This window comes from Pangasianodon hypophthalmus, chromosome 1, assembly GCF_027358585.1.
Source record: "Pangasianodon hypophthalmus isolate fPanHyp1 chromosome 1, fPanHyp1.pri, whole genome shotgun sequence".
Classification (NCBI taxonomy): domain Eukaryota; kingdom Metazoa; phylum Chordata; class Actinopteri; order Siluriformes; family Pangasiidae; genus Pangasianodon; species Pangasianodon hypophthalmus.
In genome coordinates this window covers 23,860,423-23,882,361 of record NC_069710.1, presented here as the reverse complement: position 1 = coordinate 23,882,361, position 21,939 = coordinate 23,860,423, and the positions used below count along the sequence as shown (strand labels likewise).

General features: G+C 41.0%; 2 protein-coding genes across 4 annotated transcripts; both read right to left on the bottom strand.

Moving 5' to 3' along the window:
* Window positions 1–176: 176 nt before the first annotated feature.
* cdca3 (cell division cycle associated 3) lies at window positions 177–5,598 on the bottom strand. The gene is made up of 7 exons (XM_034314755.2): window positions 5,373–5,598; window positions 4,381–4,527; window positions 4,141–4,258; window positions 1,980–2,581; window positions 1,593–1,905; window positions 1,301–1,380; window positions 177–506 (listed from the first exon to the last, which is right to left on the bottom strand). Exons 2-7 carry the CDS (start codon window positions 4,516–4,518, stop codon window positions 414–416), a joined length of 1,344 nt encoding a protein of 447 aa, XP_034170646.2. The 5' UTR covers window positions 4,519–4,527; window positions 5,373–5,598; the 3' UTR covers window positions 177–413.
* A 334-nt stretch (window positions 5,599–5,932) lies between these two features.
* Window positions 5,933–21,057, bottom strand: pex5 (peroxisomal biogenesis factor 5). 3 transcript variants are annotated; one of them, XM_053233424.1, is made up of 17 exons: window positions 20,794–21,057; window positions 18,726–18,882; window positions 18,213–18,251; window positions 17,128–17,245; window positions 16,598–16,741; window positions 13,942–14,032; window positions 13,411–13,501; window positions 11,648–11,770; window positions 11,165–11,278; window positions 10,594–10,677; window positions 10,364–10,483; window positions 9,640–9,783; window positions 9,423–9,493; window positions 9,080–9,301; window positions 8,801–8,966; window positions 7,049–7,206; window positions 5,933–6,941 (listed from the first exon to the last, which is right to left on the bottom strand). In XM_053233424.1, the coding sequence occupies exons 2-17, from the start codon at window positions 18,837–18,839 to the stop codon at window positions 6,701–6,703; spliced, it is 2,040 nt and encodes a 679-aa protein (XP_053089399.1). In that variant the 5' UTR covers window positions 18,840–18,882; window positions 20,794–21,057; the 3' UTR covers window positions 5,933–6,700. The 3 variants fall into 3 exon arrangements, with proteins under 3 accessions (XP_053089399.1, XP_026795954.3, XP_053089406.1); XM_026940153.3 differs by lacking the exon at window positions 11,165–11,278; XM_053233431.1 differs by lacking the exons at window positions 11,165–11,278; window positions 11,648–11,770.
* Between the last annotated feature and the right edge of the window lie 882 nt (window positions 21,058–21,939).

Sequence of the window (21,939 nt, the reverse complement as noted above, 5' to 3'; positions counted from 1 at the left end):
TTGAATGATTAGATAACTGCATGAATGTGCAGGTGTACAGGTGTTTCTATTAACATGGACAGTGAGTGTACATCATAGAAAAAGAAAACCTTGGCTAACTTTAATATTGTGTTAAGTGTAACACCAGAGTTCCTGAATAAGAACAAATTCTTCTGATGCAGACATAAGACAGTAAATTTAAAATAAAAGATTTTATTTACAACTTTTTGGGAAAAAAAAAGAAAAAAAAAAAGACATTGACAAGATGGCAGAAAAAGGAATGTAAAATTACATCCAGACATGGCACACACACACACACAAAGTTCACCATCACTGTACAGCTGCTTTCTGAGAGATAAACTGGGCTCTATGGACAGAGTGTTTGCTTGGAAATATAATCCAGTCCATTATTCTGTCCACTTAGTTTCTGTCCTTCACTGGTTCTCTTTGTTGAGAGAAAGAACGAGAGCTCTTCTGTCCATTTGGCTAAACCTCTGCTTCTCTGGTGTAGAAACCTTCAGCTTCATCTGCACAGAAAGAGAGACAACATACAAGGTTTTTAAATGGACAGACTCCTGTGAGCATTTTTCTAAGTGGAGAAATAAAATACCACATTCATTTGCACAACTGAACTCATCACTCTCTGGCAAATTATAGATCAGCACTTAGCACTTTTCAATAGAACTACTGCATTTATAAATTGGGGACTATAAATTGTAACTATATATGAATACATTATTCACATTGAACAGATAACATGTTCTAAATGAATACAAATAGACATGAATAGGAGACACTGTTCCTTTTCTCCCTTGATTTGGGAAATATGTTGTTTTGAAAAATAATTCCCTAGCTTATCAGTCACATTAGACAAGAAGCTTGCCGGAAATATCCACAGGGCATCTGGCCGAGACCCATTAGAAACTCAAGTGAAGTAGCTGAGGCTGCTTGAGAATTGTAAAGCTGTTTGGTACAGTTATGTTCTGCAAATTGCTTTTTTTGTTCAGTTTCAGTGTTTCTAGGGGCATAGTAGTAAGGTTAAAAAATAATTAAAAAAAAAAAAAAAAGAATATTTGGAGCAGATACAGATAATGGCATTGCATTATATTTAAAGAAACAAAGAATAAAAATCAAGTTATTGACTTAAATATAGTGCTTCCTAATGTTGTGTTCAGCCTAGAATTCATTAAATACTAACATTGTGTTTTAATCTGGGCCTACAATCTGCACATAATAAAGAATTTCTGTGTGAGAGGCTGTATAATGACAGTGTGCATGAATGAGATAAGAGAGAGACAGATATAAGGAACGAGGGATAAACCTGTGCACTGTTGTTTCTGGGTGAATTGGTTTCCTTGAGGATCTGCAGAGGGGATCTGCCTTCACCAATAAGAGTTTTGCCTGCAGCAGAGGGAGGGGAAAAAAAACAAACAAAAAAAAAAAAAACACAAAAGACAACTCACTAATGACAATCACCAAGCTAATGTAAAAACCTTAAACATAGATGAAAGAAAATTCACCATTCTGCATTAAAAAGTACACACTCTTGTCACCAAAATAGATTTAAAAAATAAAATAAATAAGTAAGTGTATGCATGACAAAGGCAACTTACCTCTCTGCTTCTGTTTGTTGAGCACAACCTTATTCTCATTTTCGTCAGTAGCTGGTCTGCGGGTGGACAGAGGGGAGGAGGTTCCTTTCCCACGGCTCTGAACTCCTCTAGCACGGACACCCGTCGCTCCAAATCCCACACCCAGCCACTGGGGCTTAAATACAGCCTGGCTTGGGCTGCGGGTGTCAAACCTGGGGAACGTTATAGCAGGCAGAAGGACTTCGCTCTTGGCTGGTTCGGAATTGGCGAGCTTTGACTTCTCAGAGTGTTTCAGAGCTGGCTCTGGCAGCATAGCCTTTTCTTCGGCGACGCTCTGTGCAAAGGGAATATGTTCAAAGTAGGTTTCAAAAACAATATAAGATTTCTTGCTCTTGAGTGAAAACATACCTCCTGCTCAGGTGACTGTGGCATGTCAGCAGTCATTGGTGGCAAGATGGCTTCTTGGACAGGAACAGGAGCGGACTGAACGGGCTCACAGGTGACATGAGGAAGTGCATAGGAGTGATCCACATCTTGCGGTTCCTCCAAAGGAGGAAGAGGAGTGGAAGGACGCTCCTCAGCTGAGGGGAAGAACTCTGGTGAGTAAACGCCCTCACGGCAGCCGAGCATGCTGAGACTGAGCTCCCGCTTAAGGGTAGACTGGCCCACAAGGACAGCCTCCTCAGCCTCATCAATTGTGGTGTCAGCGTCCACCCCGACCTCCACCTGAGCCTCACCGACCACCACAAACGGACTGCTGGAGAAGGAGCCGTAACCCATGGAGGAGCTGAAATCTGCCGGAGTAGACAGACAGTTGGTGGGCCCACTGACAGAGTCGTGGGAATGAGGTGGGAGGAGGGGCTCTTTGGAGTTCAGCTCATTCTGCTCCTCTACACTAGACAGGCTGTGGTGTTTAGTAAAGGACACAGGGGGGAGTGGAGTGGCGTTACCAACCACCACATCATTAAGGAAGAACGTGCTCAGCCGACGAGCCAGTGAGCTGACCGTTACTGCAAAAAAAGACAAAGCAAGACAAGTTTTAGAGCAAAGACCATGGTGCAAAATCTAATTCTGGTTTTCCCTTCATTGGGACTGCCTCCGAGATCAAACTTCTAAATGTTAAGAAGCATTCATGTTTTTTTCAATCATGAGGCTGCCAAACATCCAACAAGTGGGGCAAGATAGAAAACAGCAAGTAGTAATAGATGCTACTGCCTAACATTACAGCTGTGATAAACGGATTTAAAGAGGTTGTCTCGGACATTAAATTCAAGCTCCTGCTAGACTCAATCTCCTTCACAACTTGCTAAGTTCTTGTATGGCAGGAATGTTCATTCATATGCGTTACTGCTTCTGAAGTGCTTTTTGACCCTACCATAGGCTTCAAAAGCCTGTTCAGAAGATTGGATGAAGCATGGACAGTGTTGGGAATTAATGTGCCCTGCTTTCTGTTAATCTATCCTCTTCCTTAACATCTGCTGAGTGACTTTTAACGCTTCACTTCTGCTGATTAGAACAGTGTACTAGCAGTGGGCACTATGGCCAAAAATTTAAATGACACTGTAGCTTAAAATTGTCATGGTATCTGTATCACTGTAAAATGTGATGTCCCTTCAGCTTTACCTAGATCATATTTACTGACATTTTGGTGTTCTTTACTACCCTGCTGAAGAAATAACAAAACTAAACTATACTACAACTTTATGCTGTAATTTATTCAAGCCTTTTGAGTTTAATGGTGGAAGAAAACCCCCACAGCCAGCCACAAAACAGCAGGCAGGTTTAAAGCTGCGTTTTTTTCCTATTTCTGAATGAGCAGCTTTGTTGACCACAGTTTCAATATTATATTCATAAAAACATTCTCATGGAACCAAAAGCCATATCCAATGAGACAGTCTTTCAAGACTTGGTAGTGAATTTTGACGAGAACAAGCACAAAGACCACCACACTTTCCCACAACAACTCACCATAATTTCCTGTAGTATACCATTAAATGATAGATTGGCTTAGAAATTTGAAACGGAGTTTGTTCCTGCCCAACCACCATTAAGCAAAACCTTTTCAGTGGTGTGTGTAGACGTATATTCTCCTTAAAGTTCACATCTGGCTTGTGCAAAAAAATTGGCTTGGTGCAACACAAGACAGTATTACAACATTTTTTTGGATGCACTGGTTATAGTGTATCACACACACTTACCAGTTTGATGCCTCATTAATTTATCAAAGATCTTAGACAGCAGTCTGACACTTAGCATAATCATAAATTCTGCTAAAGAAAAAGCGATTCCGGTAAAAAGTTGGTTGCTTCCATAGCTTTAGAGCAGTTACCTATAAGGTGGTTATACTGCATATTAAATCACATGTGCGAGATTAGTAAAGAAATGGACATGACTCGAGGCAGTGTGTGGTCCTATATTTCCAGAAAATGATTAGTTAATCTAGAGCTCTAATTAAATTGCTACATTAGCCTTGTAGATTCTGTGCAAAATTAAATAAACACCACCAAACATATTTGGGTTAAGTGGAAAACTACGAATTAAAATATCCCTTTTCACTATGTTAACTCACCTTTCATACTGTCCTTTAGTGGAGTGCGAACAATGCCAACTGTAGGCGACCGTGGATCGACATATACCGGTCCAGCTGACTCTTGAACTTCTTGGACTGTAGAGGCTGCGCCACTCACCTGCAACACAAAATGGCACAGAAATGTTCACAGCAACAGGGATACAGAATCCAGTTAATATCCAAGTTCAGGAGAACACTGAATAACAGGTATGTTTTAGTGATTAACTGGCTAGGTGTTACCTGTATAGGTGTGCGGTTGATCCCGCAGGATGGAGATCGAGGATCTGCAAGCTGGGCCAAGCGTTGAGTCTTGAGCCGATGGATCGGATCTGGCTTGGGCGTTGATGCCACGGCCATCTTGCTCTCACTGGTACCCATGTTCAGCTTCTGTTTCAAAGCAAAGGGAAAAATAATGCAATTCAAGCAGAAAATTAACTAGCTGACAAACATGATTCAACAACTGCATCATACGAGATTTGAGTTTGCGGGCACTCATGGAAGGTGCAGTAGACAATAAAAGACAAATACGCAAAAAAAGGGGAAATCATAAGCAACTTGTCATGGACATATTTTTCCCAACTCGTAAATACGAACTTCCCAGGAGCACTTTAATCTCCGGTTGGTAGATATTAGGGCTGCACAATCTATCGAAATTATCGAAATATCGCAAATATAAATATCGCGATATGAATAATTTGAAGGACTTGCGATAACTAAATGATTTTATTACTTCAAAAAGTTAGGAAAATTCAAGGTTTTAGCGTGAAGCAGATAGCAGAGAATGTCTTCTTTTCCTCAAAAGAACATTAAATATGTATGTTGTTGGGTATGTCATTTTCAGTTTTTTAAATATCTAAACAATTTAAATTGATTTTACACACTTATAGCATTATCTTACCGCATATCTCATTATTTAACAAGTTATCGCATTTTTCTTGAGTATCGTGCAGCCCTAGCAGTTAGCAAGCCCGATAAAAACATGAATAAAGCTAGCTAGCGCTGCAGTTAACGCACACGTTGCTAGCTGAGCAAGAACTTTACTAATTTTGTATACTTACTACAGACGAGGACAGAGACAGGAATACATGTAAAAATCATCAACAGGTCTTTGTTAGCCACCACACTGTTAACCTAAATTAACTAGCTCCCGAGTTAGCTGAGTAAATAAGCTGAAATGCGTTAGTTTGAGCAAACAGGTTAGCAATGGGAATAATTAATAAAAGTCTACTCACCTGAAACTATCGCGTTCCACAGCCACTTATTTCTTCGGTTACTCTTTCCTCAGTATACCTCTTTTTAAATCTCGTAATGTAAATTGTAAGAAAAATAAAAAGCCGAGAGACGAGTATATTCAGTTGTTCCCGAGCCGCTACACTACACTACACTACACTAACCCAAGCTGCGCTGCTCACACAAACAGCCACCGAGACTATTTAAATCGCGTGCAGCGTATTTGCGGCAATTTTCAAACCAGCCAATAAAAGGCCGCGCACGTGCAGGCGTCCGCCTCACTGATTGGCTGAGAGTTTCCCATTCACTGGGTGTTTAAAAAGATTTGAAACACAACACAAGGATTTTGGCCTAGTGAGTGTAAATAATGGGAGGGTTATTTTCCCTCCCAAAATGATGTATTTTCTTTCAAAATAATTCCAAAATCCACGTCCCCGTCCCCCCCACACACACACCCATTAATATAATATAATTATAAATATATAGTATAAATATATTACTGATTATTATTTTGGACCTATATCTCTTGACCTTCTTCCTCTATAATAAAAACACAAGATCATTATTTCAAAGTTTTATTGCTTGGGCTACATATATAATCGTACAGTCGGTTGGCTATATTCAAAACTGGCATCATAATAATAATACAATTATGGTACACAAGATGGCAGCATTTACAATTAAGCTAATTAATTTACAGCAGGATTATTTATCAAATTAGATAAGGAGTGAAGGAGAAAGGGCACGCATGCATCCTCATGTTTCTCAACCTTTTTTTCATTATTTTCTTGCTGAGAATAACTACCATCTCAACACTGTGACTTACAAATCATGGTTATTAGTGCTTCCTAAAAGATCCCACACAAACCAGTCTTTTTAGTCTTTGTTCCTCCCAAAGTCATACACATGATCAGTACTCGAAATAGAGGCAAACCTCTTTTTAGTGAAATATACTGTCCTCAAGTAGTAGCCAAGACATACCATATCAATGATTAACAACATGAGAAGAAACACAATGGACTCTGTGCACAAGAACCTTGAATTCATTTCTGTGGAGCTCTGAATAACGTAATGTAACGATGTAGCATTTTCAATGTTACACCCATTTCTCAAGAACAGCCACCAATTATCACTAGTCTATCTGTCCATTCAGAGCATGTAGTGCATGTGTTGAGTGTTTCACACTCGTCTGATTCTTTCCCTCCTCTTTGTTCTTGTCATCCATCTCTAACGACTCTAGATCTTCCTTAAACTACTCTTCTGTACTTCCAAAACACCTCTCCCCACACTCGCATGCTACCTCCCTCCACTCCTTTCCCCTCTCCCTCCTTCAGTCTGTCTCTCCGTCCCTCTGGCAGAAGTGCGCCAGCAGTGTGTCCAGATCTCGCCGGTCGGCGGAGGCGTACAACGAACTCTCTCCCATCATGCTCAGTGCCATGCGCAGGGTGGACCAGATGTTGTCTGACATTACGGTGGTGGCGGAGCCTGGTGCCCGACCTGCACCTCCTTCCATGTCACCAGCAGCTTGCCTCTGAAGTGAGAGCGCCTCCAGGAAATGCTCCACCGCTTCCCTGAGACAGACACAGTGCAATGTATGGAAAGGAGGAGCAGCAAGGACAGTGACAATAAGTAAACCAGATTTGTAAGAATACAGTAGCATTCAGTAGAGTACTCTTACCTGTGAGCTCCCAGATTAACACAGCTAATGCCCAGATTGTAACGGCTGCGCACAAACCCAGGCTGCAGCTCAAGCGCCCTTCTGTAGGCAGCAACAGCTTCCTCAGAGCGATTTCCGTTAGCTAGAGTAGCTCCTAACTTATTCCACAACAAATAATCCTGCAAGTAAATGAAAAGAGACTGAGACACTGGAAACAAGCAATTTGGCAAACTCTGAGTAAAGCAGTGCACATATTCATCATTCTATACCTGTGAGAAGTACATGTAATCAAAGAAAAGAGCGAAATGAGTGAAAATCAAAAAAATGACATTTCACAATATTTATCAATTGTATTTCCAAAATAAAAATGTAGTGCAAAAACACTGAATAAAATTCAACTAGGATTAGGCTTACAGTTACAGCTTTGTTAAGATTAGTTTATGGAGAAGTAGCAGGCTAACAACTGCATCAGAGTGAAAGATTTTTGGCTCCATATTGGTGCAGGTTCAGATTTGACTTAGTGACATAACCCTGTTGTGTTGTGAATTTGTTTGGGTTTAAGGCAGTTTTTTTCTTGATAGTGCTTGTTACTCAGCTGGTTCAGTGGCACTGGGCTCAGCGGTTACATCTCTGAGCTTCTGATCGGAAGGCTCTGAGTTCAAATCCCGGTACTTTCACTGCTGGGCCTTAACTCTCATTTGCTCAGCTCAATTTTAAGTCACTTTGGATAAAAGTGTCTGCCAAATAACATAAATGTAAATAGGTTTCCTCCAGGTTCTCTGGTTTCCTCCCACCTTCCAAAAACATGCCAGTAGGTGGATTGGCTGCACTAAATTGGCCATAGGTGTGAATGAATGTGTGCAGTGTCCTACGATGGACTGATGTGCCATCCAGAGTGCCTCACATCCAGTGTTGCTGGGATAGGCTCTGGATCCACTTACTTTCCAATTTGGGCCAGTTTGGGCCAAGATTGTGCTTAGGTTACCACTACCCATGACAATTTCTTACCGTGTTAGACTATAAAATGCATGTATTTTGTCTCGTGTGTATGCCCTGTCCAGCATTTTTAAGTTCTTATATGAGACGGTAGTAGCAAAGTCTATACACTCTGCTATACATTTTACTGTTCCATTTTTTGAGCGCCATATACAGATGAATGGCAACTAAATGCAGGCAGGAACTAATGTTAGAGTAAAGGTTTCTAGGGATGATGGAAAACCCACTGTGTAAGATTGGTCCAAGGAATTCACTCAAGCCAGCCATTTGGATTTGTGACTTTACCTCCTCATTCCTAATTTACATACAATTGAGAAAATCTCAATCAAAATGTCGCTTGTCAGTCTGCCTTTGTTTTGCTTGCTGATGATATGGCTTTACTGCTGCACACAGATGAGAAATTAGCTGATGTAAACACTGTCCTAGAGGCTCACTCATGAGAAAACACCAACAAAAATATATGAGGAGGCAGAAAACATTAGTTGCTAGGTGTTTTATTGTTGTCTTATTGTTTTATTGTCTGCTTTATTGTCAATTCTGCCACATGCTCAGCACATACAGAGAATTGAAATTACGTTACTCTCAGACCCTAGGTGCATACAGATAACACACACACACACACACACACACAAAACTGGCTGCTGCACTCAGTATTATTGTCACACAGTCTGTTATTTCTAAGTCTAAAAATGAAGGAAAAAATTGGAGCTTTTAGTTGATTCGGGCCCCAGAAGTACTATAATATGTGTGTGTGTGTGTGTGTGTCTGTGTGTGTACCTGTGGAGTAACAGACAAGGCAGCAGTAAAACAGTCCACAGCCTTGTCATACTCTCCACTCAAGTTGAAGAGAACTCCGAGACCACACTGCAGCTGAGGGTCGACCCGCGTGGGATCAGCAGCCGCCGCACTCAGAAATAACGACTGCACCTCATTGAACAGAGCCCTGAGAGACAGAAGAGAGAGAAAACAAGAAAAAAACAGAGATGCAATATCTATTCCACACTTTACCCAAAGAGTCTACTGTCACTTGGAACAAAAGCATTAAAATCTCTGTACTCTGGCAGCAGTGATCCAAATCTCTCTCTCTCCTTCTCTCTCTCCCGTACTCCTTCCCTCTCCTTTTCCCTGTCCCTCTGCTCGAGAATATGCCGGTACTTTGGATTGTGTCTCAGCCAATCACGAAGCGTCTCACAGGCCTGCCGGTGCAGTGATTCATTGGTGAAGCTGACCGCTAGAGCCATGAGAGCTGTCAAATTGTCTTTCTTCAGCTCAATACACCTGAAAGTGAGATACAGTGAGGAATATAAAACAGTATCAACAGAGCAATAAGAAATGATGCAGTTAGAAATCGAAAGCCTACAAATAGCAGTTTGTAAAAGTGCATGTATCCTTCACTGACCTGCGGAGGGCACTGATGGCTGCAAACTCTTGCTCATTCTCTGCTTGGCATGTTCCCAGATACTGCCAGGCCTGAGGCATAAGAGAAACACAAACAACTCACATGCAAATAAAGAAGCATTATAGAAATGACTGATAAGGAAAGAAGTCAGATCATTATTATTATTATTATTATTATTATTATTATGTATGAGTGCTGAATTAGCTACAGGACTAACCAGCTGGTTGTCTGGTTCTCTCTGCACTGCACTCTCAAAGAGGCGCACGGCTCCTGGGATGTCCCCAGCTTCCATCCTCTTTACTCCCTCCGCCAGCGGGTCCTCATGGGACAAGTACGGATTCTCTTCCTCAAACTGATAGCCCTGAGAAACAGACAACAATCAAGCACACAGGTTACAAATACAGTGTATTACATACTGGCTTTGAGCAAGTGTAGAAAACAGAGAGCATCCAGAGTATCCACACCTCCACTTATGACGCAGAGAAACAATATGAAGTCATTAGGCAAAGGTAATAAGGAGATATATTAATTTTTGGACCAAAGAAATAAAAGAACATTAAAGCCAATACAATGTTTATTTCATGCATATGTTCTTAGATATTTCCACTAGTGAAGTCTCCAAGCTTCAGACATTTAAACTATGAACAATGTATCCATATTATTATTAGATAAATGTATGCAAGATCTACATGTATGTATCTCCTGTGCACAAAAATTATATAACACTCATTTATAATCAGTAACTGCCAGCTTGTGACAAACCACCCAGTAAAACAGTTCATATGGGACTGAAATTATTCAGAGTGAAACAGAATTACAAGTGCCACACAGGTGGAAGCTAATTCGCTTTGACCTGTGTATCACTTATAATTCTGTTTTTTTTTTTGCCACTTTTTTCTCAAAGTGAATGGAGAAGTTCCTGTGTAGGTGTACACGGCTACCTTGTCATATGAGCTGCTAAGCAGCTGGTCAAAGTCAGACAGCCAGGGATGAGCCTCAGCGTCTCTCTTAGCCATCTCCTCCCACTCCTCCTGCAGCTTCTCCCAGAAATCGATATCACTCTGTGTGCACACACACGTACAAACACACACATAGAGAACTGTTAACACACTTTAACTGCTGCTATAACATTTATTAAAAATGAAATAAATGCATATGTGTGCTCTAATACCTCTACGGCAGCTTTAGCCTGCTGAAAATCAGGGCCCGACGTGGTGAACTCATCTACCCAGGACTCAGCAGACTCTTCTGACACCTGAGGAAGGGAACCAGGTGGTTTTCATAATGCATTATAACCACCTTGTACCACTTACACATGGGGATGATGGAAACAAGGAAAAAGTAAATGAGGGCAAGGTTAAAAAAAAAAAAAGGTTAAAAAAAAGAAGGAATTGCCTAAAAGAGAAAGCGTCTTACCCTCATTACTCTTTCTTTCTATACATCTACAGAGGCACCTGCCCTTAAATGAAAAATCAAGCAGCGTTATTGTGCTTTGAGGAACTGAGCGGATCTAATAAAAGGCAGCCATTTTGTGTGGGTTTGCTCTCACAGAATACAAGCAACAGCAAAATGGCTTGCATCAAGGAAGCACAAAGTGTAAAGCAACGACAGCAGAAATAGTAACCATATAAAGCAGCAAAAATGTAAAAAAAAAAAAAATGTTAAGAAATGGACCCCAGCATATTAGAGAAAAATTAAAAAAGGACCACTGTATTTGTGTTGCCAAGCAGCAGGGGTCCTACCTGACTGACGAGATTAGCCCACTGTTCTGCCTGTTTAGCTTTAGCTTGGTCATTCTTCTCTCTGCACTCTCGAGTTTCCACTTGTACAATCCCTCCCCCTGATTCCTTCAGGAACTGGGCAGCCATTATGGGGCAGGTGGGAGGGACAGGTGTGTTATGGATTTTGTTTTGGGTTCATTGAAGAGTAATATTTAGGTATGGATTGAGGTAAATGGGTCAAGAAGAAGCCAGAAAGACAAAGCACATATTATAGTAATGACACCTAAAAGTGACATAAAACTCATGTCAGTGTATTATAGCTGAGGGAGAACTACATTTATCACTTAAAAACCAGAGAAAGTTGTTATTTGTGACAATGCAGCACTTAATGGATGCACAGGGCAAGGGTGGTCGTCTAACCGTTTTAATTCTCACTAAACAGCATGAGCTCAGACGGCTGCCAGCTGCACATGCCCTCTTTATGAGGTTGGTTAGGGCTCGTACCTTCGTGAAGCTGGATGCCCAGTTCTGTGCCTCCCTGGCCTGTGCTTTATCAGCGAGCTGCTTTCCTGCTCTGTCCTCCACAGTCACACTGCCCTCGCCAATCTGCCTAACAAACCGCAGGAACTGCACAATGACAACAACAACAATGGCCATTACACATCTACAGCTCTTTTTGCACACATCCTAATGTACTGATGTTGCCATGACAACGCTAATCACACAGTAAAGCAATACAAGCACTGAAATTTATGTTACTAAGAAAAGCAATGACAATGCAAAGTAAAATAGGGAATGGAAATTAATTTTACATGAAAAGAGGAGGGCGTCATAACAAGCGAGATGCAATTTCACAAAAAAGCAACACTTTGGCTGAAGGGTCCATTTACAAGTCATTCAGAATTAATACGTGGCCTGGCAACAAAATAGTTGTGAAAGATTTAAGGTTATAATCAATTTTCCTCTGTAGATTCAGCGTGCTGCTTTGCTAACACGCAAGCAGTACAAAAAAGTGCTCAAATGTCAGAAGCTATGGTACCACTATATAAAATAATAATGAAATACATTACTGAATTCATCTAGTGGTGACAGGCTGCAAAGAAGTTTGTAGAGGTGCATTATGTACATGTGGCACTGTATCACCCCCAAACCTGTCCTCTAAATTCAATAAAGTACACTATCAGGCCAGAGTTTGGACACACATGCTTAGAGAAGGGTTTTCTTTATTTTTACTATTTTTCTCATTTTTGCTATTCTTCTTCACAGTATTACTGAGTAAGCTTTGCATACTCTTGGCATCATCTCAACCAGCTTCATGAGAAAGCTTCACCCAGGTTTTTCTTAAAGCTCCGAAGCACTTGTTGGCTGCTTCGTCAAAGTTCCAAATGAAAACTACTTGTTTAGGGAAACGATTAATTTTAAGTAAAACTACATATTAAAAAATACTTTTGAACTCGAAAAAATATGTACACATGCATTAACTTCACTATTCGCATTTGTCTCATATACAAATTTAAAATTTAGTCTTCTATTGTTGTAGCCCATCCGCCTCAAGGCTCCATGTGGTGTGCATTCTGAGATGCTTTTCTGCTCATCACGGGTATAAAGAGTGGTTATTTGAGTTACCATAGCCTTCCCGTCAGCTCAAACCAGTCTAGCCGTTGTCCTCTCACCTCTCTCACTAACAAGGCGTTTCTGCACATACAACAGCCACTCACTGGATGTTTTTTGTTTTTCGCACCATTCTGTGTCAACTCTAGAGGCTGTTGTGTATGAAAATCCCAGGAGATCAGCAGTTTCTGAAATACTCAAACTGGCCCATCTGGCACCAACAACCATGCCACGATCAAAGTCGCCAAGATCACATTTCTCCCCATTCTGATGTTTTATGTGAACGTTAACTGAAGCTCTTGACCTGTATCTGTATGATTTTACACACTGTGCTGCTGCCACGTGAATAGGCTTATTGGATAATTGCGTAAATGCGTATGTGTACAGGTGTTCGTATTAAAGTGGATGGTGAGCAATCCTGTGTGTCCAAACTTTTGACTGGTAGACTACATCTATCAGTCCATCACAGTACCATGGGCTAAATAGTTCATAGTTTATGAGTATAACCTGCAGCTCTCAAATGGAGAATTTATCACCTTTAGTATTTGTCACCTTCAGAACTGTTTAAAATTCAAATAAAGCATTACTAAATACACGAAAGGTCCAGAAGAAGAAGCGTACAGCAAATGACCAGCAGCATAAAAGCACATGCTCACCTCTGTGTTTTGCAGCTTGGGGTCATCAACCTTTGCTAGAAGTTCATTTGCTGTTTGCTTCAGCTCCTCCCCTGGTTGGTACTCTTTTGTCCTAATGGGTTATATAAAAAAAAATCATGTTTTAGAAAAAAACTGGGTTTCCAACTTCACACTGAAATAAAAAAAAAATTAAATAATAAAAAAACTGCCATCAAACATATCTGCAGGTCATTAAGACTGATAGTCACAGCTACTTCAGGCATTCTGACAGACTAACAAAGAACTCTGCTCCAGTAAATTTTTCCCTTTATGCAAGTTCCAAGCCATATTCAGCTGCCAAGGACATGATCCACGCAACTACCGACAAACAGTTCTGCTTATATTACTCTTATAAGCCTCAAGGTTAAAATTCTCATTCTTTTGAAAATGGTTCTGAATTTAATTGTAAATGCCGAACAATCTTTTCTGACCTTGACTTACCAGTTAATGCTTTCTAAACCTTACTACATTCTGTCAGCCTTCCACACAATTCCATTTAATACAGTCTCTCACCATTCTCTCTCTTGCTCCTTCTCTCCCAGATCTCCCAACCACAGCTTCTCCTCCGACTGCTCCAGATACTCTTCGGCCCATCGCCCAGGGTCTGGGATAAACACAGAAAGAGATGGAGAGTGGAGGTTACATGAAAGGACATGACAAGAAGTGAGGAACAAGCCAGAAGAGAGAGCATTAATTGGCAATTTTGCATGTCCACTCAAAAACATGCACACTATATGGCCAAAAGTTTTGTGGACACCTGACCATCACACCCATACGTGGGCCTGCCACAAACTGCCACAAAGTTGGAAGCCCACAATTGTACAGGATGTCTTTGTGTGCTGTAGCATTACAATTTCCCTTCACTGGAACTAAGGAACTCAAACCTGTTTGAGCATGACAATGCCCCTGTGCACAAAGTGAAGTCCACAGAGACATGGTTTGCCAAGAATTCGAGTGGCCTGCACAGAGCCCTGCCCTCAACCTCACTGAACACTTCTGGGATGAACTGGAACACTGACTGCATGCCAGGCTGTCTTCAGCCAACATCAGTGCCCAACTTCACTAATGCTCTTGTGACTGAATAGGCACAAATCCCCATAGTCATACTCCAAAATCTAGTGGAAAGCCTTCCCAGAAGAGTGGAGGTTATTATAATAGCAAAGGGGGAATAAATCTACAATGGGATGTTCAAAAAGCACATATGGGTGTGATGGTCAGGTGTCCACAAACCTTTGGCCATAAAGGGTTTCCACAATAGAGCAGGGCCTTCACAATGTGTTAACAAGTATAATTTATTTCTCTGTAGTGCACAACATGGCCTTATGGTTAAAAACATGCAATAGGTGACAGATAATGCACTTTAAAATACCAAGAAGTAAAACAGCAGCTACTGAAACAATCCTGAGTCAGTGAAATTTTGTTATTATTACCTTGACAACACTGAGATGTGTGAAAAAATCGAAGACCAAAGAAACTGCAGTGTACTTCAGTAATTATAGTAGATAAATCATTAAAAATTAGGCACAGTAAACAAAGTTTCCATAGAAACAGGATAGGAACATTTCAGACAAAAGCTGTGCAAGCAAAATGCTCCACAGATGGGGGCTCCATGAATTGGACTTGTTTGTCCAGCACATCCCACAGATGCTCGATCTGGGGAATTCTTCAAACCATTCCTGAACAATTTTTGCAGTGTGGCAGGGAGCATTATCCTTTTGAAAGGGGCCACTGCCATTAGGGAATACTATTGCCATGAAGGAGTGTACTTGGTCTGCAGCAATGTTCAGGTAGGTGGTACGTGTCAAAATAGCATCCACATGAATACCAGAACCCAAGCTTTCCCAGCAGAACATTGCCCAGAGCATCACACTTCCTCCGCTGGCTTGGCTTCTTCCCACAGTGCATCCTGGTGCCATCTCTTCCCCAGGTAAGCGACACACACACACCCGACCTTCCACATGATGTAAAAAAAAAAAAACACGATTCATCAGACCAGGCCACATTCTTCCATTGTTCCATGGTCCAGCTCTGATGCTCACATGCTCATTTTAGGAGCTTTCAGTGGTAGACAGGGGTCAGCATGGGCACTCTGACTGGTCTGTGGCTACGCATCCCCATACGCAGCAAGCTGAGATGCACTGTGTGTTCTGACACCTTTCTATCATAGACATCATTAACGTTTTGAACAATTTATGTTACAGTAGCTCTTCTGTGGGATCGGAGCGGACGGGCCAGCCTTCACTCCTCGCACTCATCAATGAGCCTTGGGCGCCCCTGACCCTGTCGCTGGTTCACCGGGTGTCCTTCCTTGGACCACTTTTGGTAGGTACTAACCATCAACACCAAGAACTGACTGTTCACCTCCTGCCTAACATATCATGGCACTTGTCAAGGGGTGAGATTCAGATTCAGAGCTAGTACTTGTTTAAACAATCAATCTAAAAGGGCACATCTTGGCAACAAGAAACACCTATATGTGGGTGAGGAACACAGACAAGCAACTATAAATTTACTGCACATTTAAAAATGAAACACTGAGAGAGCAGTAAGATTTTTCTATATGATACATTTTCAATTTAAAATAAACCTTTGAGAATGTAAACTCATGTTTTAGTAAAACCCTCATTTTATAGAACAAGAGATTTATAAATGTGTTATTAACTTACACTATATGGCCTAAAGTATGTGGACAGCTGACCCTCACACCAATATGTGGGTCTTCCACAAACTGTCACCATAAAGTCAGAAGCACAGAATTGTCTAGAATGTCTTTGTTTGCTGTAGCATTAAGAGTCTCCTTCACTCAAACTAAGGGGCCCAAACCTGTTCCAGGACTGTCCCTGTGTGCAAAGCGAGGTCTATAAAGGCATAGTGTGCCAAGGTTGGTGTGGAAGAACTCAAGTGGCCTTCTCAGAGCCCTGAACTGGAACACTGACTGCACCCTAGGCCTCCTCACCCGACATCAGTGCCTCACCTCACTAATGCCCTTGTGGCTAAATGGGTAAATCCCCACAGTCTAGCTCCAAGCACATATGGATGTGATGGTCAGGTGACTAGAAACCTTTGGCAAAATAGTGTAACACTGAGAAGGAGAGTGACTACATTCACTGTCTCAAATCATCCTACAAAAGCAGGACGGGATCCAAAAACAAGTTGTATAATGACAAACCTGCCACTTCGTTAATGAATTCTCTGGTCCAGTCAGCGTCTGCTGCATCAAAACCTGCCTGGGCTGGAGAAACTGCAGAGTCAGCGCCAGACAGGAACTCTGCTGCCCAGTCACCCGATAGTGCCAATGCGGCTACGTCTGGAGCTGCAAGCAGAGAGTTTTTACATCTTACATCTTATATCACATTTTAGTAGTACTATAATGGCAATTGATCTGAGCGGATGCCGAGCCATGGCTTTAAATAGAGGATAAAACTATGCTGCCTTTTTTTTTTTTAATTAACTTTACTCTAAAATAGTTGTAGATAACAATGTGACCCTAAGTCTGTTCATAGCATAAATATGATCTCTTGTCTCCTGTATGCGCTTGCTGTCAAATGACACACAATGGCAACATGGCAGCTACTGTTAAACCAGAAATCAGTCTGAGATCAGAAATTTAAGGATGGCTTCCATTTAGCTACTGGCATTGCTGAGCTTTGGGTTAAAATACTGTTCAGCATCACAAGTGTGTGTATATAAGAGTGTTACCTCTTTGTGGGGCCTGTCTGTAGGTCTGCTGGTCAATTTGCTGCATTTCTTCCAAAAGCTGCCCCATGTCGAAACTGTGAGGAGGGCGTGGGGGCGCCTGTAGAAACTCATTCACCAGCTGGAATTAAAGGTGTTACAGGAATGATACAAGAATACATCAGGCACTGTATTCACACATAATATCTTAAGAGTTTACTAGTTCCTTCTTATAACCTATTTATAAAACAGCTGAATAAAAAGTTTACTAAGAAATTCCTGAGCTAAGAGGAAAGGTGGAGTCGAACCCACTGTCATGGATACCAGAGGGTTTCATGAATGAATATTGGCAGTGATCGGAAATAATTTCACAAAATGAAATACAATAACACAACGATAAATCAGAATTTTTATATAAATGCATAAAAACAAAAAACTCACACAGCAAATATGTGTGTGGCTCGTCAGCATATAAATGTGTCACACTGTTTATTAATGAGGCAATTTATAATTTAATTTAATTAATTTTTTACTACTGTATCGATTTACATAGCCCTCTAGCACTGGCAAGTAGCGGAGTTGTCAAAAATCTGCAGTGGTGCTGTGTTACTTTTCTTAGTTATTAACAAACAAGACGTTAGAGCTCGTTGTCATTAAAGTTCACAAGCACCTTAACTTGACTGTGCTGTTAAATGTATGCAGTGGCTATTCAGGATTGCCTGTGATCCAGTCTCATTAGGATAGATGTACTTTATGCTACCCTTAACTTTTCTGTGGGGTTTAAGACCTTCTTTCAGCATTAAATGCATTGTGATTAGGACATAATGAGGATCTTAAAATTAGTATAGACACATATTTTTAAAAAGGTTCTTAAACATAGTTTTTAATCAGCCTGTTAAAAGCTACTTTTAGCCTTAAGATCGATTGCTTTTCAGCTGCTTGAGGTACCATAACACTGTTTAATTTCTCTCATTGCAACTATTAACTCTTTTTTTTCACTGCAGATCTATTTCAAACATCACCAAAATAAATATTGATTGTAGATTTAAGCTAGATGTCAACTCATAAAAGTCACAGACAAATAACTGGTCAGTAGAACATATAGATACCTCTTCCTCGGTGGCTATTTCAATTGGCGTTGGGGGGATCTGAGTGGAAAGACAGTCACAGAGAGACACAGAGAGGCATATGGTGAAGTGTTTGATACACCGATTCTAACCAGTGACCACATCTTTAATTAGTGAGCATAACATTAGTGTTTCTGGGCTTTGTAAGAATTGCCTAATGCATACCCACAGGAAGTGAATTCTACAAAAAAATTAAAACTTTTCTTTTTGTTTTAATGTATACTATCACCATAAACATGGTAGCTTTCCCTCAAAATATTTTGTGAACATCAGCCTTAGAAACTTTTTTTTTTCCCCCATCATCCAGCTGGACACCAGACAGCTGCCTATTTCATCAAGGAATTAGAAATCGAAAACCATGTAACAGACCATGAAAATACAAAACAATATATACTTTGGTTGATAAAACTAAAAAAAGTCAAAAATTAAATATACCTCACACTATACATAGTATAGTAACTGTTTGCACTCAATAACTAAATACAAACTACTTACAGTGGGCGTTGACCTATGTCTCCAAGCCCCGCCTTCTTGAGTCATGTGACTGGTCAATTTCATGAGGGGATTGGCTCCCCCACATTCCGCCTCTACCAGCTCCCGCATCGCCATGGCAACACAGGGTCAGGACGGCTCTGACAACTCCTTGAATTTTCTAGAAAGAAAAGCAGTGTTAGAGGAAAATACAGCTTTATATGTGTGAGTCTTATTAGAAAATAACACTAGAGTGTAATACCACACAGGATAAATTATATCATACTGTATATCCGTTATATAATATCTGAGACGATGGTGTGACCTCTTATAACATTATGACCACCTGCCTAATATTGTGTTGGTCCCCCTTTTGCTGCCAAAACAGCCCTGACCCGTCGAGGCATGGACTCCACTCCACTGTGCTGTGGTATCTGGCACAAAGACGGTAACAGCAGATCCTTTAAGTCCTGTAAGTTGTGAGGTGGGGCCTCCATGGATCGGACTTGATGGCCAGCACACCCCACAGATGTTTGATTGGATTAAGATCTGGGGAATTTGGAGGCCATGTCAACACCTTGAACTCTTTGTCATGTTCCTTGAACCATTCCTGAACAAATTTTACAGTGTGGCAGGGTGCATTATCATGCCGAAAGAGGCCACTTCCATTAGGGAATACCACTGCCATGAAGGGGTGTACCTGGTCTGCAACAAGGTTTAGGTAGGTGGTACGTGTCAAAATAGCATCCACATGAATACGAGGACCCAAAGTTTCCCAGCAGAACACTGCCCAGAGCATCACACTGCCTCCTCCAGCTTGCGTTCTTCCCATAGTGCATGCTGGTACCATCTCTTCCCCAGGTAAGTGACGCACACGCACCCGGCCTTCCACATGATGTAAAAAAAAAATGTGATTTATCGGACCAGGCCACTTTCTTCCATTGCTCTGTGGTCTAGTTCTGATGCTCACCTGTCCATTGTAGGCACTTTTGGCAGTGAGCATCAGCACTCTGCACACATTCAGCATGGGCACTCTGACAGGTCTGTGGCTTCACAGCCCCATACGCAGCAAGCTGCGATGCACTGTGTGTTCTGACACCTTTCTGTCATAGCCAGCTTTAATTTTTCAGCAATTTGTGCTACAATAGCTCTTCTGTGGGATCAGACCAGACGAACTAGCCTTCACTCCCCACGCACATCAATGAGCCTTGGGTGCCCATGACCCTGTCGCTAGTTCACCGGTTGTCCTTCCTTGGATCACTTTTGGTAGGTATTAACCACTGCATACTGGGAACACCCCACAAGGCCTGCCGTTTTAAAGGTGATCTGACCCAGTCATCTAGCCATCACAATTTGGCCGTTGTCAAAGTCTCTCTAATCCTTACGCTTGCCCATTTTTCCTGTTTCCAACACATCAACTTCAAGAACCGACTGGTCACTTGCTGCCTAATATATCTCAACCCTTGACAGGTGCTCAATATTATTCACTTCACCTGTCAGTGGTCATAATGTTATGGCTGATTGGTGTATATGTGCTGAATGAAGACATTTCTCTTGTATGTTCAGGTATATTTAGCCACCTGGTTCAGATTCAGATTCTAATATCTGCACAGTTAGCAACTGATCTGTTTGTCCTATCAGACAAAGAGCAATATGGTGAATAACTACCACGTGCAAACAAAAACAGTTGTCTACACTTTACATACTCTTATACTGTAAGCATTGTAGATGTCACCTGTTATCTGTAAAGCATCTCTGCTCTACAAGTTAACTGCCACAGCCTTTGTTAAGCTGCAGTGTATTTTTATCAGCTAGTTAACTACATCTATACTGTAACTGTACATATTTACAGTCATATATCCAGCTGCAGTAGCTAATTAGTTAACTAGTTAGCTCAGGTATGTCACTGGCTCAGTGTCCACAGCTAGCTAATAACCCATAGGTGCTTTAAGGAGTCAGGAGTTAGCAATGTTTCAAATCAGAAGCTATTGGTTTTAGCAGAACAGGGAGACAGATATGGGCTAAGAGTGAAACACTAACATATATAAATGTAGCTAGTCGGCTAGTTGATTTAGCTAGCTGATAGACTCACCGCTGCGCAGTCAGTCCAGGCGATGTAGCTGTTAACTCAGCTCCTCTGCTGAGAAGAAGAATAATAATACACAGCTTTGGCTAACTGCTAATCCACGCAACGAAATATCTGCCACTTATAAAAGCAAGAATACGAACCTAAACTACAGTACGTCCTTTTCTTAGTCATCAAATGTGGCTAAATCTATATGTTTACCTCCCCTTTGACCCAAGCAAAGAGGTGAAGCAGCTACATGAAGCAAGCGCTCCACAAATGCTATTCACAAACACATGGAGCGCCAGCGGTCATAGTACGGGGAGTGTAGATAGTGCGTAACTTACGCCGAGACTACGCAAACTTCCTAAAATGACAGCACAGATGTAGCTCGTTGTAGTGTATATCTATAAAACATAAAGAGAGCCTACTGTTAATATGAATTTCACAGAAATACAGAAATGATGCGTTGGGTGTTACATAGTAAAGCGTTGCAATTTAAATTTCTGTGCTTTTTTTAAGTTACTGGGTTTTTTTGTTTGTTTTTTTTTTATTTTATGCAACTTATAGCATAAAAATGTCACGTTGCGTAAAGACACAAAGTCCAGTGTCATCCTGTGAGGCAGTGACACCTCACAGAGCAAATCAGTCTGATTCATTCAGGCAGACAGCCACGAGTTCGTGCTCAATAATGTTTAAGGGTATAGTCTAATTGCTGTGACAGTGAATCCCAGCTTTCTGCAATATACACTCACCAGCCACTTTATTAGGAACACCTGTGAACCTGCTCATTCATGCAGTGATCAGATATCAGATATCAATTATCAGTTATCAGATATCAGATATCAGTTATCAGATAGCAGATATCAGTTATCAGATATCAGTTATCAGATAGCAGATATCAGTTATCAGATATCAGTTATCAGATAGCAGATATCAGTTATCAGATATTCCTTATTAGTTATCAGTTATCAGTTAGTCATTATCAAATATCAGTTATCATATATCAGTTATTCATTATCAGATATCAGTTATCAGATATTAGTTAATCATTATCAGATATCAGTTATCAGATATCAATTATCAGATACCAGTTATCAGATATCAGTTATCAGTTATCAGTTATCATTTATCAGTTATCAGTTATCAGTTATCAGTTATCATTTATCAGGT

Excerpts from the sequence above, each read along its gene's own strand:
- cdca3 (XM_034314755.2), bottom strand. The coding sequence starts at position 4,518 with ATGGGTACCAGTGAGAGCAAGATGGCCGTGGCATCAACGCCCAAGCCA. Across the intron at positions 4,259-4,380 it reads TCAACCGCACACCTATACAG|GTGAGTGGCGCAGCCTCTAC; the intron begins GTAACACCTAGC and ends TTTGTGTTGCAG. Across the intron at positions 1,381-1,592 it reads CAACAAACAGAAGCAGAGAG|GCAAAACTCTTATTGGTGAA; the intron begins GTAAGTTGCCTT and ends CCTCTGCTGCAG.
- pex5 (XM_053233424.1), bottom strand. The coding sequence starts at position 18,839 with ATGGCGATGCGGGAGCTGGTAGAGGCGGAATGTGGGGGAGCCAATCCC. Across the intron at positions 9,302-9,422 it reads GCCATCAGTGCCCTCCGCAG|GTGTATTGAGCTGAAGAAAG; the intron begins GTCAGTGAAGGA and ends TCTCACTTTCAG. Across the intron at positions 6,942-7,048 it reads GTTAATCTGGGAGCTCACAG|GGAAGCGGTGGAGCATTTCC; the intron begins GTAAGAGTACTC and ends TGTCTGTCTCAG.